The 19,456-nt window shown below is 40.0% G+C and overlaps 1 protein-coding gene across 2 annotated transcripts in view; it reads left to right on the forward strand.

Moving 5' to 3' along the window:
- LOC148344301 (proprotein convertase subtilisin/kexin type 5-like) overlaps positions 1–19,456 on the forward strand; it is an 89,349-nt gene that overhangs the window by 64,581 nt on the left and 5,312 nt on the right. Inside the window, exons 20-31 of one of the 2 annotated variants that reach the window (XM_088296208.1) lie at positions 365–480; positions 9,604–9,706; positions 12,406–12,542; positions 13,696–13,896; positions 14,833–14,895; positions 15,890–15,950; positions 16,037–16,182; positions 16,280–16,486; positions 16,767–16,850; positions 17,146–17,332; positions 17,707–17,921; positions 19,201–19,443. In XM_088296208.1, the coding sequence (XP_088152334.1) occupies positions 365–480; positions 9,604–9,706; positions 12,406–12,542; positions 13,696–13,896; positions 14,833–14,895; positions 15,890–15,950; positions 16,037–16,182; positions 16,280–16,486; positions 16,767–16,850; positions 17,146–17,332; positions 17,707–17,921; positions 19,201–19,443 (1,763 nt within the window). Of the gene's footprint in view, positions 1–364; positions 481–3,386; positions 6,021–9,603; positions 9,707–12,405; positions 12,543–13,695; positions 13,897–14,832; positions 14,896–15,889; positions 15,951–16,036; positions 16,183–16,279; positions 16,487–16,766; positions 16,851–17,145; positions 17,333–17,706; positions 17,922–19,200; positions 19,444–19,456 lie in introns of those variants that run through there. The other variant, XM_088296198.1, reaches the window with a different exon arrangement.

Raw genomic sequence — 19,456 nt, forward strand, 5'->3', positions numbered from 1 at the left:
TTATAATCCATATTATCCACTTTGCAGTAGTTGGTTCTTAAAGTCAGCTTTGCTGGAACAAGCTCCAATGCATTTGTGTCACTAATTAGGACAAGCTCCATGTTTAATGGAGGAGGTTTGACATACCGTATCTCCAAAAGTTTAACGCTAGCGATGACATCTACTAGCCAGAAGTTGAGCCTTGTTTAATTTCGCATGTGGCAGTTCTGTATCCCTGTGTATAATTCCACCCCTAATGGGTGCCACACTTCAACTGTATTTACCTCAGTGACTTTAAAGTCAATTAGATCTGGAGTCCTGGAGCAAAGAATGCAGTTTAAAGCAACTATGGTGTCTTAACTTAGCACGTGTTTGCCGTGGACAGGTGTGACCATAGCTGCTACGAGTGCTCGGGGCCCGGCGAGAGGAACTGCAGCAGCTGCGTCAGCGGTTACAATCTGGAGGTGGGAGCCTGCGTGGTCAGCACCATCTGCAAAGATGGTGAGTTTTCAGCTCTTTTATCTTATGCCGCTCATCGTATGCAAAGCTTCTACTCGCACCTTCAAAAGGTGTTTAACAAGCTCACTCAAGTGCATGCTTCTAACGGTAAACACTGGACCCTTGAAACTCCAAACTCGGTTCCATGAACAATTTTGGGGATTATGTAATTTTTCACAATTTGAAACCGTTTCTAAGTGTCTTTTCAACATATGGGGATGGCATTATGTAAATTAGCCAATCACAATATGCACACAATTACAATCTGAATTCAGAACGATTTGTTTTGAGTCGTATTTTGGGAAATAGCCAGTTTGGTTATCTTGGTTTTGTCAACTATTTGTGTAAAAGCAATTAAAAAGTCACTCTTACATTTAGAAAGAATGCATCAATTTAATTAACAGTACTTATTGACTAATAAATTTGGAAATTCTAAATGTATATTATCAAGTGATCCAAGTAACTCGTAATAGACATTTAAAACCGTAAAATCTTGCTGTTGCTGTTTCAGTTTGATTGAATTTGAATTGAATTTGGTTTCAGAGTTTTTTTCTTTCTTTTTGTCCATCAAAGCATTGTAGTTCCGAGGGTCCTTACTCACCAAATGCCAAACATTTAGTTGAAGTGCTAACAGCCTTTGTTTTTTCGTGTACTAACATCTGGTATGCCAGTGATTGTCTCGGGTCTGCTACAGTGCTTGTGTGCTTACAAATGTCACTAACACATCACATCCGTCACTGACACTTGGGTCCTCATCATTTTTATTCATACAAACACTGGTGTACTCTGTGAAACTGTCGAGACAAGGTGGACTCATTCCGCATCCCTCAAATATTCTTTAACTATTTAGCGCTGCTTCTAACTTCCTTTTTACTCACAGTTCCACCAAGTAGTTCAGTTTCCTGAGTTAGTTGTCATTGTCAGAAGGCAATTTTGGGGTATCCAAATGGTGGAAATACAAAGCTAGGTTAGCTTTACCAAGCCAAGACAAAGTACACTGTACTGCTTGGTGGAAGTACGTCTTCACTTTGGATGTGCATGGTGTTTCTTTTAGGCTGTTAATGCCCCTTCCCCCACGCTTTTTGTTTGTTTTTTTAAACCAATCTCAGGCTGGATTTACACTACACTGTCATAAAAAAAAGTGCTAAATTTATAACCAATGCCTTGTCTCTGGGGAAGTATCCTTAAGGATACACCTATTGTGTGTAGCCTTCAAACCAGGTGCATATTGGGACGCTTAAAATTTGTGCATTTTCTGAGGCTTATATACATATACTGTATGTACAAAGTGTACTGTCTAGACCGGGGGTGGGCAAACTATTTGATTGGTGGGCCACAATGGGTTTGAAAATTTGACCCAGGGGCCAGACCAGGAGCAGATGGATGGAGTGTTTTGGTCATATCACCTCATCGGAGAAACAAAAATACATTTAATTTTAAATGAAAATGAACAAAAGCATTACAACAAAATATCTGTCTTTGACACACCGCAGTATTTAAAAAATAAAACATTAACAAGGTTTATTCATTTAATTTTTTTCAAGTTCGACGGGCCGGATTAAAACGTTTAACGGGCCACATGTGGCCCGCGGGCCGTAATTTGCCAACTTCTGGTCTAGACCAAGGATGGGCAACGTTATGACACAAATCCCCCCACACACCAGATCAGTATCTCCGTTAGAGAAGAAAATCTAGCTAATGATGACCCTGCCAACATACAAAAGAAGGCAAAGGGTCCACCTGTACTTTATGTACCTAGATGTGCACAATCACATATACAAGTGTAGTACTAGATTGTGAGCACTTCAGCATCAATGGAAGTGGAAGTGATTTTAACATTTCACATACAAGTCACAGTTTCATGTTAACAATATGCAACTAGAAATTTAGACTCCCATCCAACGAATTATGGGTAACATAAACACGCTTAAATGACAATGATTAATAACTTTATGACGGCAAAAGTTCAGCATTCCACCCCACAATAGATTCTGGGACCCAAACAGCATTCCATACAGTGGGCTCTTTCGAAAGGCCTAGCACAAATGCAAACAGAAAAGGTATAGGCATGGTACCGTTGATTGTTTGGACCATTTGTTTACCTTTCTAACCATAATCAGGGCTTATTTGTACCTAGGGGTTCAACTGTCAACCATAGATGGTAAATCACAAAACATTTGTACATTGAACAACAAAAACATGCCCTTAAATTAATTCATAATCACAGCAATTCCAAGATGCCGAAACAGCAGTTTAGTAGCAGGGTTGTTGTTTGCAGCAGTAATAATTAGCAGAAGCTTGATAACGATCCTGATCATTTGAATCAAGTGTGTTGGAGGAGGGGGAAATCTAAAACAGGCTGGATATGGGCTTGTGAGGACTGGACCTGGGCACCCCTGGGTTACAGAGTTAATGGGTTCCGACTGAGTTCTGTTTCTACGGCAACAATGTAACTCAATTTTGTATGCAATTCAAAAGGCAGTCATGATTGCAGTATATTGATTATTTGAATGACAATCACTTGTAGGTCATGAATATGAAACAAAAAAAGATATTAAGTACGACTTATGATGCACTGTACAGTAGTTTCAATCCAGCCTCAGGTTGTGTGGACTTTTTTCTTGATGATCTTTAAAGTATTTGATGCCAAATGTTGTCAATTTTCTAATTGTGTGACTTTTTTGTTTGTTTTTTTCTGTCCTCTCAAATCTTTTTCCGTCTTCTTCTGGCATGGATCCAATCACGCCACTGGACCTCAACTTCCCATCTCCTGACCAATCGCACCTCAAATGTCTTTTTCTTTTTGTGTGTGTTTGTGTGCATGCGTGTGTGTGTGCGTGTGTGTGCATGTGTACATGCGTGTTTGCTCTATTTTTTCTTCTTCTCTCTCCTTCCTGGTCTGTGGAAAGCAAATGAAGAATCTTGGGCGGAAGGCAGTTTCTGCGTGCTGGTTAAAAAGAACAATCTGTGCCAGAGGAAAGTTCTGCAGCAACTGTGCTGCAGAACATGTTCGCAAAAGGGCTGATGGGCCCACCACCCAACACCCCCTTGCTCATTCCCCCACTCATTCACAGTCACATAATTTATAAAGGAATTTGTGCCTCTTAAAGGGACTGCATGGGAGAAAGGTGCAAAAGACGGGACTACAACACACCTACCTTTTTTTTTTTTGCTCTGTACTCTGATGTTCGGGATGTACAATGACTGGGAATTTCCTCAACAACAAAAAAGTGCAAACAAAACAAAAAGTGTCAGTATTTTGTGACCAAAGCATCAATGCCAAAATAATTGAACATTTTTTGTTATAGTTTTTTTTTTTTTTCAGTGTAGTGTGCATCGCTAAAACCTGTGAATCTCTGAATGCGTCTGTGTGCATTTTTCTCTCTCTTTTTTCCAGTGTTATTAATAGTGAACAGATGGAACTAAGAGAGCTACTGTAAATACTGTAATACGTCAAAAAAAACAACAAAAGATAAAAGTGACTATGTAAAAATTTGTCCGTCTGGGCCCATGAGGGAACATATACAGGCAACATACATGCACACTCAAGGAAATGAAGTCAAAATGGCAATGTACCAGCAAAATCAACTTCACCTCTAGTGGGGGTTTTTCACTAGGAATGGGCATTTGACAACATTAAATGGGGGGAAAAAGCTAGTAAAATGAAATGGAAATTTCTCTGAATGTTCTGCTCCTGGTTCCATGCCAACGTGTTGTAGAAGCTCAACTTTCAACAGCTGCCGTCACATTTGTCCTTTAAACTGCAAAGTAGCTCATTTAAGAGCACACTTGTAGAGCACATTTGCCTCATTTGCTTCTTAGACCTGCTACACACGTAATTTTTTGAATCTTAAAAGATGTTTTATCTTTGGCAGTCCCTATGCATAAAGATAAATGACAAATCAGGCCTAGAACACTTGGGGTCATATTATGTGCGGGGTGCCCAGATAATCTCAACACAGCGCCCCACACACGTAACGATTCTCTTTCACCATCGGTCAAGAATCCAGTCTGCCGAGAGAGAGCTCTCGGACGATCACAAATAGGAAGACGACCATGCTCTTCCGAGTATTTCTGAAGATGACAGGAGACGGGAGCATTGTAAGATGGCAATGTCATCAAGGAAATGCATGCTTTGGAAAATACTTTGTCTGGGAACCCACGTGACGTTTGTTCAAAAAAAATAAATATAATAAAAGGACATCAGGTAGACCGCTTATCTACGCAGCCCCAAAGTGAAATGGAAGAAGAAAAAAAAAAAAAAACTTTACACTCCCTCGCAAAAAAGTCTTTGTGTTCTCTTGCAATTATTGCAAGATAACGCAAAGCTTTTTTTTTGTTTGTTTGTTTTTTTTGCTTTTTCTTTTTTTTTTTTTTTGCGAGTGCATTTTCTTAAAGTGCACATTTATGTACTTCTGTGTCTGTTTGGCTCGCATATCCTCTAATGTGCATCCTTTCTAATTGGCAGTAGTTTGTCAGGACCAGAAGATGACCCACAAGTACATAAACTTACATTAAAAATTTCCCACACAAAAAAAAACCTGTGATATAACACAATCATTGCGAGGAATGCAATTTTTATTCTTTTCTTCCCTGTTACTGGGGTTCTCCGTACGTACCGCCCAAAGACGGCTGGGATATCCATCATTACACCCACAAACCTCATGAGGTGGGTTAAGCAGTTCAGAAAATGGATTGATGAACATATGAACAAAGGTTGTTACTTTTTAATGTTTATTTACCAATGCTCCCTCATTCGTCAGTCTACAGCTTCTTTGATTGGCTGTATTCCGTCATGTCACTCTTAGTGGAGTCAACTGGCTTCAGGGGAAGCCCATCTCTAACTTGATCTAAAGGCGGTTTGTTCCTGATATCAGGCCTGGCAGTACTCTGTCATTAATTCAATTCCTCATCCAATCCTTCTGATTGATTGCTTTTTGTGTTCCCCAAAGGGTGTGGAATTTTACATCAGTCCCAAAACATTTAAACCCACAAATGATCAATGCTTGTGAAAAATGTTGCCCGCTGTTTGAGTAGTGTTCCATTCTTCCACCGGCATCCCTTCCAGTCACCCAAAAGCATATGAGAATAATGCATACGAGATTTTAATGAGCACAAAATTTAGACGTTAGTGGTCGCAATATGGCATTTTCTTGTTGCACGACGGCCAGCAGACGTTTCTGACTGTGGTGCTGGCGTCTAATAAATAACAGAAAAACAACTGATTGAGTGCGCAGGTTCGTGTGTGCGTGCATGGGAGAGTGAGCGAGAGGGGGTGTGTGTGCGCGTGTGTTTACAGTATTAGATTGTTGTCGTGTTTCTTGTTGATTTGTAATAAAGACTGATGAGTCCCCCCTTGTTTTTGTTTCACATAAATTTGTCATTGTTTCAGATGACGTGAGGCACACAAAACATGCACGCACACGACCCTTGTATAAAAGCTGTTTCTTTTGTGTACCTGTGACATCTGCAACAATGCATAATTGTTATTCAGTCTTAGATTTTTTTTTTACTTAAATGTTCATATTAAAATGTTTACTCAATTCATGTTTTTGTTTTTCATTTTTATTTTGCTTTAGTTTTGCTTTGCGAGTGGTAAATCGACACTGATGTTTCCCTAATGTGTGAATCTCTCTTGACAAATTCTCTTTTTTTCGTGTGCTTCCAAAAAGCAAAGTGGAAGGCAAATGCCTGGATCCTCATAAAAAGAGCCACTTATGCTCAGTTATGATTTGTCGGCAGTCAATCACAGGCAAGTCATCAAAGGTTTCACAGTCTGTCCTTAACAGTGTTGTAATAGTACTGTGGTCCCCCACTTCATTGGGAAATTAATAGTTCAAAAGACTGCTGATTTTGCACATTTCCCACCCTCAAAGCATGGTGAGCGCTCTCATTTTCAGTGTAGGTACATTTCACCTGTGAGAGACAGAAGCTAAAAAAAAATAATCATGAATTTCAGAATCGGCAGTGTGTCAAATAATCAGCCCCCCCCCTTCCAACCAACCCACGCTGTATGTCACGGTTCATCACTTTTTAGCAATTTTTGAAAGGGTAAACGCTAAATCACAAATACAATGAACACACTCATGCAGAAGTTGCTTTCAGCGATAGTTGACACCCAGACACCACTTCCACGTGCCACCCCACCAGGCACCGCCTCTTAAAGGTACATGCATGTACCTTTACAAGCGATGGGAAAATGAAGCTTCAAATTTGCCACCAGTTATTGTATTTTTGAGTACTCTAGATGGCATTGTTGGTCAAAATAAAGGGTTTAAAAAATGGCAAGTCAGTGTGATTTCATCCCAATGTTGAACATCTACAGGAGTCCAAAATACTATAAATGGCCTTCTCAAAAATGGTTGCTTCAAATCCGTTTCCAATAACTGAAAAGCTTTATTTGTGTTTATGTTTGATCAAACGTTGTCACCCTTTAACGTCGCTCATCCGTACAGTATGCATGGTTTCAATTTGGTAAAAATGACCAAATCTGGAAATGTCAGAAATTATGCTAAAATGGTTGCATCAAGCGTCACGGTGGCCGAGTGGTTCGCAAGATGACCTCACAGTGCACAGGTTGCGGGATCGATTCTGGCTCCGGCCTTCCTGTGTGGAGTTTGCATGTTCTCTCCATGCCATGTTTCCTCCGGGCACTCCGGTTTCCTCCCACATTCCAAAAACATTCATGACAGGTTGATTGGACACCCTAAATTGCCCCTAGATATGAGTGTGAGCGTGGATGCTTGTTGGTCTACATGTGCCCTGCCATTGGCTGGCAACCAGTTCAGGGTGTCCTCCACTTACTGCCCAGAGATAGCTTGTACAGGTTCCTGCACCCCCTCGACCCTTGTGAGAAGCGGTACAGATAATGGATGGTTGGCTGCGTCAATTCAAATGGGCAGATTGTGTTTTTTTATTTTTTTATAGCCATGGGCTTTGATACTTTTATGTGAGTCTACTCGTGATAGACATTTCTCATTGCTAAGAATGTGAGTTATTTGGGGGGGAAAAAAGATCATACTTGTGGTGGTGGATTGACTTAATAAGTCCTTAGTGGTAACAGAGAGTGTAAGTTTTGCTTCTCCAAACTTCCTTCCCTAAAGTTTCCTCTTTATTTTCTTCCTTGGTCTGTCTGGCTGCAAATCCAGAATGTCCATATGTGCGCGCACATACACACACACACATGCACTCCTCTACCCGTGAGCTGTGTCTCTCTCCAATGCACAGGTGAGCCAAATATGTTGCTTGTACAAGTGTAGAATGTACACTATATACTGTAGGCCTACAGTAATATATTATATTGACCACAACATTAGATAGAGCTACACGATATAATAAGAATGAAATGTTTACTGAACTGCAGTGAGTTTGAAGTGTCTAATAGGGGTATGACGATTTTTTTTTAGATATATTTTTCCAGTCCATAATTATATTAGCATTACACTCTGTCGTCTTGAGATGTCATGTTAGCTCCGCATTGCGTGTGAAATCTAACAGTACACCAGGAATATTTATCAATATATGAACTTTGCATAAAGTACATGACACTCACCAGAGACGCTGTTTCAAACGCCTTAGGTCTTATTTTGTTGCTCCTCCTTGTCTGTGTAAGCTAAGTTTTACATACTTGCTCTAAAAGTGTTCACAAAAATCACTTTCTCGATTGAAACACTCCAGCCAGTAACAATGTTGGTTGAGTTAGCCTCATTAAGTCCAGTTTTACTTGAAAAGTGAATTTTTAATCATGTTCTGACATTGTCCTCCATGGTAAGTCAAGGTTGTATGCACATTAAACTCAACCATCAAACAGAAAATAAATGTAGCTGAACCAATTAGAGGACAGAGGAACTGACTTCACCGGGCTTTCTATTAAAGTGGTCCCCTACCGTTCTTTCGCTGTGGATTGGTTCATACAAGTCCATAACATTTTCAGACCCACACCAGGGCAGTTGCTCACGGCATAATGTGCAGAGCAAGTTTCATACGTCGTCTGTTTTTTACTCATTTTGCTAGCTTGTGGGTTTAATATTAGCAAAATGCGACCAAGACAATTAGCGTCATGACATGCGAGTCCAATACAACAGAGCGAAGACGGTAACTTATATTAAAACTAGGGCTGTCAAAATTAAAGCGTTAACTCAGGTGATTAATCCAATTTTTTTTTAACTCATTTAAATATATTAACTCAGTTTGAATTACTTAAAAAAAATTGCATACTTTGCAAATATTGTGCCATATTAGCTGTCTTTAGCACGTCTCAGAACAAAACACCGTGTTAAAGTTACCACTAGGCCTTACAAACCAACACTGCTGGAGTTTGGCGCTTGTGGGCAGTTTTGAGAAATGTTTCGAAAATAAATGTCTGCAAAGATGTCTCCATTTAGATCGTATTCCAGAATAAAAAAAAAGTTATTAGAACTTTCTTTGAATTAAATAAACTTCATATTTGGTGATTTTGCATCAATTCCGAGATATTATTCAAATAGCTGTTACAAGCTTTGCAAAAAATAGTAGTAGAAAAATGTGATTAATCGCAATTAATCATGAAATTTTTTGTGATTAATAAGTTAAAAAAATACTCACTTTACAGCACTAATTAAAGCATTTTTCAACCTTGAATAATAAACCGCAAGTATTTAACGTTTTTTTTTACCCATCTGTGCTTTTCTCTGTGGCCCAGTACCAAGCTGCGCCCCAGTTGTTTGGGACCACTGTTCTAAAAGGCGCTCAGGTGTAAATCTAAAATAAAAGAATCAGTGATTGTGCCTGTTGTTGAGGCCGGCACACAACTAATAATAAAAAGTCCATGGCAACATATCGAAACTGCGATCTGATTGGACAAATAATACATAAATGAATCCACAAACAACTAGAAATTGCGTGACCGAGACACACACTATGAAATTAGCTCAAAAGAAAAAAATCTGCGCGTGCTCATGTGTTTTTGGTACTTTGAAATGTTCAAGCAAAGGACTTGGTGGAGGCAAGAAAGGATGCTACTGACAGTTGCCATTGAGAATAATGAGGAATGAAGAATGTCAACATGACTGCATCGAGGGATGTCACTCGAGTGGAAATAAGCCATTGGTTCTATGACTTGTTTGTTTTGCGGTGTCCACGTTGCAGGCCAGTACATGGGAGGACATGGCAAGTGTCGCCTGTGTGATGCCACCTGTCTGGAGTGCACTGGGCCTGAGAGAGAGGACTGCACCAGCTGCCCCCCCACCCGGTGAGAGAAACCACCATCCATCACCACCAACAACTTGTATAGTTTGATGTGGAAATTAGTGCAGGGCTTTATTGATGACACGCAAATGCTTGACGTAACCGTTCTCCTTGGCATTTCATCTTTTGTGCTGCTGCCACATTACATTAATATAATATGATAAGCATTCTATAGAAAATTAACAGTATATTATAAGTATAATTTTATTCTCAATGATGTATAATGATGGAGTGTTGACTATTATAATGCAGGCAAGCATACAATATATGAAACTGGCTTTGCAGATAATATTAGGAGGCCAAATCTTCTTGGCCAACTTCCCTCCATCGAGCAGGAAAAAAAAGAATGCTGTCATCGTTGTTATGATATGCTGCAGCTGTAACACCTCTAGAGTGATTACAGTTAATTATAGACCAGTACTAGGTCCGACTATTAAGATAGTAGTAATATTAACTAAATAAATGAACACAGACAATAGAATAAGTTTGAACTGCCGGCGTAATTTGGTAAATAACAGTTGTTGACATAGAAATTACGTACAATTCCACACAATTGACATACAATTTACACACAGTTGACCCAAAGGAAAATGTTTTCCCCCTTCTTTCAAGTGAATTTTTCTTTATCAATATCCTTTTCTGTTCAACTATTATTTAGTTTGGAAAATATAATTTTCAACCCGGGTTGTTGTTTTAATAAATTCTAATTTTATGTTCAAATCTTACCTAATCTATACTCTACTACGTTACCTCACTTTGTTTTGAATAAAGTTCAGTAAGAAGTAAGTATTTTGTTTGATCAGTTAAGTCTAACTTCAATTTTCAACCATTTCACTGTATGTTGTTCAAACAATCAACATTTCAACAATACTGTTTCAGCATCACCATGCATGGTTGACAAAAATAAATGTGACACAATGTACAAAACTCAAAAAAACAATTCAGCAAAAGACTGAATCAATCCCAATGTCCAAGTGTCTTGTTCGAATTATTTGTGTTCTTCTCGTTGTCCTGAATAGTCAATCCTGTGTTCCGGAAATCCACTGCAGTGTAGCAGAGTAGAAAACGGATTAATCCTACCAGGTTGATGAATCAACACAACGTCCAGTAACTGCTCTCCGCTCCTGCGTGAGAAACAGCTCAAGGGGCTCATGGGTGGCTCGCCATCTTGCGTCTCGTTCAAGCATTCAGCTGCGTCATTTAGCTCAGAAGTTTCTGAACCAAACTTTAATAGCCTATCATAACAACAAAATAATACTTATACATAACCTAAATAATACATCAGGTGGCATCAAATGCAAATTAAACTCGTTTTTTTCGTCGAATGAAATCGATGCTCACACAATGACGCAGTTTAAATAATGGAGGTGGCCGGTGAAGAATGGAAAAACATTGCAGGGAAACTACAACTAGCATTCAATTAAGCATCAATTCACCTTTTACAGCCATTTGTTTTCATTTGACCAATACAATAGTGTAAAATGTTCATTGCATGAAATAAAATAAAATAAAAGTCTGAAACTCACCAAGACCCGCTCAGTAATTAGTGCATCACCAATTGAAGGACAGGTTGGAAAAACTCAAAAACGACTCCTTCAAAATACAAAATTAGCATTGAATAGCTCGGTCTCTCTTTTGTTTAACCGTAGTTCTCCTTCAGCTTCTTTATCAAGTATGAGAAGAATAAAATAAAGTGCGCATTTCTAGTCACGTGACTAACGGCATTATGTCGCTGCGTTCGCATAGCGCTGAATCATTTTGAAGAATTACAAAGACACTAATTAAACAATGAATTTACCAGTTTTTCACCTTTTAACACATTTCTAAGTCATGTTGATCCTTTTTTACGCATCTACAATGAATATTTTCTTAATGACTGTTTTTAATAACAGGCTCTTATTTTATGAGGCTATGTTAACCAGGGTTACACAGCCAATCATATTGTGTCTGCCTCAAAGTGGAATTCATAATTGTGCCTCAAAGAACGTCTGTCTTAGACTGCAGATGTGGCCAAGGCATTCAGAAGGAGCAGCATTTTGCAATGTGATAATTCTTTTTAATTCTATTTGTCTATCTCATCAATGTATATTTTTACAAATTACAATATTACCAAGCACTATTTTTCTTCTTTGAATTACACATTGCAATATTTTTTTGTTATTTCGGGTAGGCAGGAATGAATTCATGACATTTGCGTCCACTTCATTGCGAATAGATGATTTAAGATACAAATGTTTTGCATTATGAGTATGTTGCCAAAACAAATTAAACTTGTATCTCAAGACATCACTATAAACTTGACAATACCATACATGCCATATACATACATAGACAATTTAGACTAATAGACTTGATAGATGAAGTCCATGGAAGGATACTATAAATAGATCCATCTATAGTTTCATCTTAAAAATACAAAGATAAATAATGGCATAGAAATATAGTTGCCATTGCACCATTAAATTATTGATACAATGCACACCATACATCATTAAATAGCATCTATATTATAGATCGATACCATGGATTGATACATTTGTAGATACGGTAGTTCTCGTCAATTAGAGATATTATTGATTCTACTAATAGACAAAAATCATCTTGAAGATGAAATAGTCATTCTTTTCTATCTTTATTGAAATATGTTGTCGGTCATTTTTGTCGTTGATTTTCATTTGCATTGTTGCATTGTTCCATGTGCAGGCTTTTTGACGAGGGTGCTTGCGTGATCCGCTGCCAGAGGGGGCGCTATGGCATGGGCAGAGAGTGTCACCGCTGCCACCACACCTGCCACGAGTGCACTGACGAGGGCCCTGACAACTGTACCAGCTGTGACACAGGTATAAGCTCTCGGCTGGTCCGGGATCAACCCTCTATAATACAGTCATAAGACATAAAAAAACGTTTGAAGTGTCCGTTGACCTGAGGTCCTGACCGCCATTCATTTAGCGCTAAACATCATTTTCTTTGAAGTGTTAGCAGATCTGCGATAAGAGTGAGGGGGCCATCAGAGACCCGCGGTGCTAATATTAGCTTGAGTGACGTTCCGAGCTTGACCCCCCTTTTGGCATAGACATCCTCCAAAAATTATGTCATACTTCCTTGACACTGATAACCACTCTCCTCAACACTTAACAACAGCTTTGAAGACACCTGAAAATTATTCCGATAAGGAAGCGCAAATTCCTCATACAAACGCCTTTCCTGGCGTCATGTTGCAGAAAACCATCTCACGTTTTTGTGGCGTGGCGCATTACTGCCAAACAGCCAAACCATAATTCAGGATTCCCACACACACCCAGACACACACTTGAGTGAAAGATTTTCACTCACATACACAACTGAAACTCTCACACTTTATTGTATGACTGACTTTCAGTATAATGTGTGAAATGATTTCAGTAGTACGTATGGCAGCATTTCAAGAAATGTGTATGAGGAGTAATCCAGAATGATCTCAGCGATGACCTTCATACATTCATTGATGTTGTCATTTTGCAATGAACCTTATTTGCCTGGGATCAGCCCTACACTGTAGACTTGCGTCTTTCACCTTCCTGGTCTAATCCCTGCAAAACCAGTTGTATCCTGGTGGGGTGCCATCCTCAATTTTGAACACAAACAAAAGCAAAGTGCGGAGGTGTTTAATCTGCACCACTATTTTTAGGTGCACGCTTGAAATTTACGCCCGTTAGATGTGACAGGCGGCATGTGGAGATGGGGCTTCCTTTCATGTGTGTACCTCCACCCACGACACATCATTAGTGTCTGGAGATGGTGGTGGCTAATGCCTGTTTGTCACTATTGCGCACCGTCAACGTTGCAACTATTTACACCACACACACACACACACAAAATCAATTCTCTGTTCCTTAGCCCAGTTGCCGTTTTATACTCACTCTTCACATTGCCACAGTGGCCCATAGTCTCCTTTTGTACATCATGTATGTTACAGTATAATTAAGGTTTTCTTCCTTGTCTCGTCCCCTCCAGATATGTTCGATGTGTCCCGCTACCTGTTTGAGGGCGAGTGTCGGGATGTCTGCCCCGAGGCCTTCTTCCACTCTGAGCGCAAACGCTGTGAGCCGTGTGCATCCGACTGTGTTGTGTGCACGTCGGCCAGCCGCTGCCTCAGCTGCAGGCCAGGATACAAACTCAGAGAGGGACAATGTTTTCCACTGCCGTGCAGCACAGGTGAACGGTCACAATTTTAAAAAATCAATGTGTACAAACCACATCAGGTCATATATCGTATGAAGGCCCCATTTCAAGCTTTGGTATTATATTTTCATTATGGCCTTATACAGGAATGTGTTATTCGGACTGTCAGAGTCAAAGCTTTAGCTTTTTAATCTAAAATTTTTAATGCAGTTAAATATTTTAACTCAGTTAACTCAGCTTGATTTACTTCAAAAATCATTTTCACATGTTGCAAAGCCAAATTCAAACACGGTATCATAGTAGCTGTACATCTTTAACACATCATCTCACAACAAAACACCCTGCTCATGTTTCCACTGGGCCTTGCAAACCAACACTGCTGGAGTGTGCTGCTTGTGGGAAGAACTAAATGTACCGTGTAAGTTTTGAGAATAGAAAGAAAAAAAGAAAAATGCCTGTAAAGATGACTCAGTTTAGATCGTATTGAAGGATCAAAGAAAAATATTAGAACCATTTTTGGATTTAAAATATACCGGTACTTCATATGTGGTCATTTTACATTGAGTCCAAGATATTGTTCAAGTAGATATCTGTTCCAAGCACTGTCACAAAATAATAGTAGTTTAATCGCGATTAATTACGGGATTTTTATCAAATGAAATTAGTTAAATAAAAAAATAATGGCTTGACAGTGCCCTTATATTGTATGGTGTCATTATACTGAAAAACATTCTTTTTGCTTGAAAACATGTTAATTAGTCATCACAAATTAACAAATCAATGTGCAACAAGCCACATCCTTTCATGTGTCGAATTAAAGTCCCCAATGAGGGCTTTTTAGATCTGCAAATATTAAATGTCGATTACATGTATAATTTAGTTGTTTTCTGTTTGTAGAAATGTCAGTGACGCATTTTCTTGGTGGCATACTACCACTGTGTCAAGTGTTTTTCAACTTGTGCTCTTTAGATGCGCTTGCAGAGGCTGAAGCCTGTCTCCCCTGTGACAACGGCTGCAAACAATGTGAACATAGTGAGTACTGAGTACATAACAACACAATGCACACACGTCATGAGAAACACACAATGCATGTATCTAGACACACCCCGAAGACATGGTTTATGGCTTGTGAGGGCCCTCTTCTTTTTCTTTCTCCTGCATGAATGACTATTTGACTTGCACACGAAACAATATGACTTTGCATTCATACTTTGTGTGCAAGTTGTGTACGGGTCTGAGTGTGTGGCAGGATTTGGAAACTATCTGTCATATACGGTATATGGCCCTCGGTCTGTAAATTGCTCACCCCAGTTTTAAAGATACACGATGTGATGAATCTAGATTTCTCCAAAATTGTCTCTTGCAAAATTGCGTTTTTTTTTTTTTTGCTTTGAGCATTTCTGCTGCCATTTTATGTTGTCTTAGAACTCCGCCTGCTGGTGGAAAACAACACTACAAGCTGTGAGCCGTTTTTTTTGTTTGTTTGTTTTATTAGTTATTTTGGGGGGCACGGGGTGCTTTGTTCACAAAATATGCAAATAATAATTATATCAATGCTAATAATTGTATGTACACGTAGGCATTTAGCACCTAGCAGGGGAAATTACAAATAATGTCTGTACATTTGAATATTTATATTTGCTAAATTTGCTGGGACAAACTGGCCACTTGCAGTTAAATTTAGAATTTTTCTAATACAAAATTGTATTATGTATTCTAATAATACACGATCTATATATGATTTTTACGTGTCCTTTTTAACTCATTCACTGCCAGCCAAATTTAAAAAAAAAATTTACGTCTATAGCCGTCATTGGCAGTGAATGAGTTAATGATGGTTTGAACTTGTCAAAATAAATTTTTCTTCCTGCCTCTTGTGATATACTGCATGTAAACACAAACAAAGTCTAATCATGGGATATTGTCATCTTTGGAAAGTTTTTTACATCACGAAAACATGAACAGGGGTGTGCAGATGTTTTATAGCCACCGTATGCAAACATGCTATTTATGGTATTCCTCACAGAGGGCTCTGCACACCCGGACCAGGGAACAGTCTGCCTCAAGTGTGAAGATGATTTCTACCAGTAAGTTAACAATGAACATGCACTTTGCTCATTTTTTATTCTGTTGCTGTTTAATGTGTTTCTATTGCGCGCGTGTGTGTGTGTAGGCTGGTTTCTGACTGCTACAAGTCTTGCCCAGATGGCACCATAGGTGTTCCTGATAGCATGACATGCGCTCCGTGTGAAGACCTGCACTGCTCCATCTGTGACGAATCCCAGTGCTACTGGTGTCAGCAGGGATTATACCTTTTTGGTACCACTCACTCCCCAGCATTTTTGGAGGTCTCTTTTAAAGAGCAGAGAGGCAAATGTGAATGATTGTCCGTGTGTGTGTGTTCTTGTGTGTATAGACAGTGGGTGTGTGGGGGAGTGTCAGGCCGGCTTCTTTGTGGATGTGGACAGTCGGGAGTGCGAGGCGTGTCACAGAACATGCAAGACATGCGGTGGTCCGAGGTTTGACGACTGCGACTCGTGTCAGGATGAGCTGGTGCTGAAAGGCGGCGAGTGCGTGAAGGGAACTCAGCTGGGTGCCTGCTCTAGTGGACGCTTCAGGAACAGTAGGGCAAACAGACGCTCTTCTTTTCTTCTTAGAGTGATACCTTGACTTCTGAGTACATCAACATTTTTTTTTTAATCTGTTGCTCACTCAGTCTTTTTCTTTTGTGTTGTGTGTAAAAAATTGTAACATCCACTGAACACTCCCAAGATTTCACCAGTGGTCGGGTTTTGCCCTCTGGTTTTGTGTCAAATCCTCAACATTCAGATTTCTGAGCATATATGGCATCTGGGCCATACTTTTTTCGTGAGTGTGCAAATATATGTATGTCTGTCTTACAGGACAAGGAGAGTGTGAGCTGTGTCATTCTTCATGTGAGACCTGCTTTGATGCACGCAAAGACGACTGCATCACCTGTCGCAAAGGTCTGTCTGTATGTGCTGTATGTATGTGTTTGTGTGTGCACATTTCTTAAATGATATAATTCAGGATGACCTCTTTCTCTCTCTGTCTATCATGCGCACGGGCACACACATACAAACGCACTACTTGTATCCTCCCACATGTGATAATGAAATCGTCTCAAACCGCGACTGAAATGCCGTCACACACTTTTGGAATTGATTTTTTTGGCACATACTACTGAAAATTTTCAAACAAATTAAGGATATTTCAGTAGCATGTGTGTCTAACTTGTTTTTGTGTTTTTTTTTTTTGTAGGAGCCTTCCTGACATCCGATCAGACGTGCGTAAATCGCTGCCCCGTGTCCACCTTTGTCAATGTCACGTCGGGGCGCTGCGACGCTTGCGCCGAGGGCTGCCTCGCATGTCATGACGCTGTCGCCTGCCAGCGTTGTCAGGCTGGACTCTATCTGCAACAGGCAACCTGTGTGCCGCAGTGTGACAGGTCAACTCTCTTATCTGTAGTATATGTTTTTTTTTCTTTTAAACTTGGTGCTGCGAGCCAAATTTTGTGGTACGAGTGATCTGAGTTATGAGTGAGTTTGAGGTACACTGACAAATGAAGTGAACAAAATGCACTTTTATTTTATTAGATATTTGTTTTATATTTATATATTTATTATACATTTTATTTTTTAGTACAAATTCAACTGTATTTTACTGTATAACATCACCGTGATTACAAAACAAGGTTGTACCTAATATATTGTCCTTCTTCTGTGGGGTGTGGACGCTCTTATCTTGAAAAGCTGAAGTCACTCGTATCTCAAGGCAACACGGTGTATGTATAGTTTCCCTCATACCAGTTTTCATCTGCAGAGGTTTCCCCGAAGGTGGCACGTGCCGTGCGTGCGCTCCTGAGTGCACGTCCTGTCACGACAACGCTTCCTTTTGTCTGAGCTGCGAGCCCGACCACTTCCTTTTGGAGCACACGTGCGTGCGTGGCTGTCCGCCAGGCTACTACAGTAAAGACGTGCAGTGCCTCCACTGTCCCTCCAACTGTATCCACTGCAACCAGGACGGACTTTGTCACAGTGAGTACCTGTATATCAAATCTAAAGTGTGTGCGCGCGTGTGTGGGATAGGAATGAAAGCAAAATAACATGAACAATAAAGAAAATTTGATTAGATAACCTTCAGTAGTCCTACAATGGGAACATTCACAAAATCAGTGTCAAAAAAACAAAAAGCATCCTAATGAAAATGATTATAAAGGGAGGCCTGCCAAATCTGTTTTGTTTTAAAGTACTTTAAACTACAAGTAAAATGTGTGTGTGTGTGTGTGTTGGAGCGGGGGGGGGTTATTACAATAGAATGAAGGGAACAAATGAATAAAAGTCAAATAGAAAACTAGAACACATAATTAACGTAAGAACTAATCAAGAATAAATACATTCTTACGAGGAGGGCTACCAAATCTGTTCTTTTAAAGAGGGCTATGACAACCGACAAAAACAAATTAAATTAATTAGCGGAAATTAATGTGTGGTGGCGCGGTGGGCCACTAGTTGGAACGATGGCCTCACAGTGCGGAGGTGGTCGGTTCGATCCCCCGGCTCCGGCCATCCTGTGTGGAGTTTGCATGTTCTCCCCGTGCCTGCGTGGGTTTCCTCCGGTACTTCGGTTTCCTCCCACATTCTAAAAACATGCACGATTGGTTAATTTAACACTCTAAATTGCCCCGAGGTATGAGTGTGAGCGCGGATGGTTGTTCGTCGATGTGTGCCCTGCGATGGGCTGGCAACCCCCGCCTACTGCCCAAAGATAGCTGGGATAGGCTCCAGCACCCCGATGAGTGTCGTGTTGTGTTGTGAAATGCGCTACACAAATAAAGTCGTATTGTATTAAAAATCCGTCTGTTTTCATAGGAGGCCTTTCAAAGTGGCTGTATCTGAATATTTTAATAAGTAAATTAAAATAAATAAATGAATAAAAATCCACAAATTCTGCTGTTTTTGAGTGGTGTTTAAAATGAATCTGCAAAACAGTAAAGGAGCTTGAAAAATTGTCACGAAAATGTATCAAATGATACAAAATCATCCGTCTTCCAACTTATGCATCACTTTTTCGTTCTTTCTTTTTGTTTTTAATTTTAAATTTTGTCATACTGCAACAACAATAGCCGATCAGAGTCAAACATCGGGAACCTCACTTTCCATTGCCCATTCCAATGAAAACCAACATCAAACAGATAACATTTAGTGCTTTTCAACACTCCCAACATGAATAAATTATGCTAACTGTGTCACCGCCTTTAGATTATAGTTTTGATTATGGATTGATTATAGATTATGTTTGTGTCTTCTTCACCAGAGTGTGCAGATTACTTCTTCCTCCACGCTGACAAGTGTGTGGACGACTGTCCTGCTGGCTTTTTCCCCAGCGAACAGCAGCACGAGTGCGTTCGGTGCCACGCTGACTGCGCTTCATGCGACGGGGCGGACCATGACGACTGCAACACGTGCCGCAACCCCAAAGCGCTGCGCTACAATGGAGAGTGTCTGCCCCAATGTCCGAGCAGCACCTACTACGACGAGGCTGATAGCGAGTGCAGAGGTATAGTTGAAGA

This window comes from Idiotropiscis lumnitzeri, chromosome 1 (assembly GCF_059441095.1).
Source record: "Idiotropiscis lumnitzeri isolate Australia: NSW breed Sydney's pygmy pipehorse chromosome 1, RoL_Ilum_1.0, whole genome shotgun sequence".
Taxonomy (NCBI): Eukaryota; Metazoa; Chordata; class Actinopteri; order Syngnathiformes; family Syngnathidae; genus Idiotropiscis; species Idiotropiscis lumnitzeri.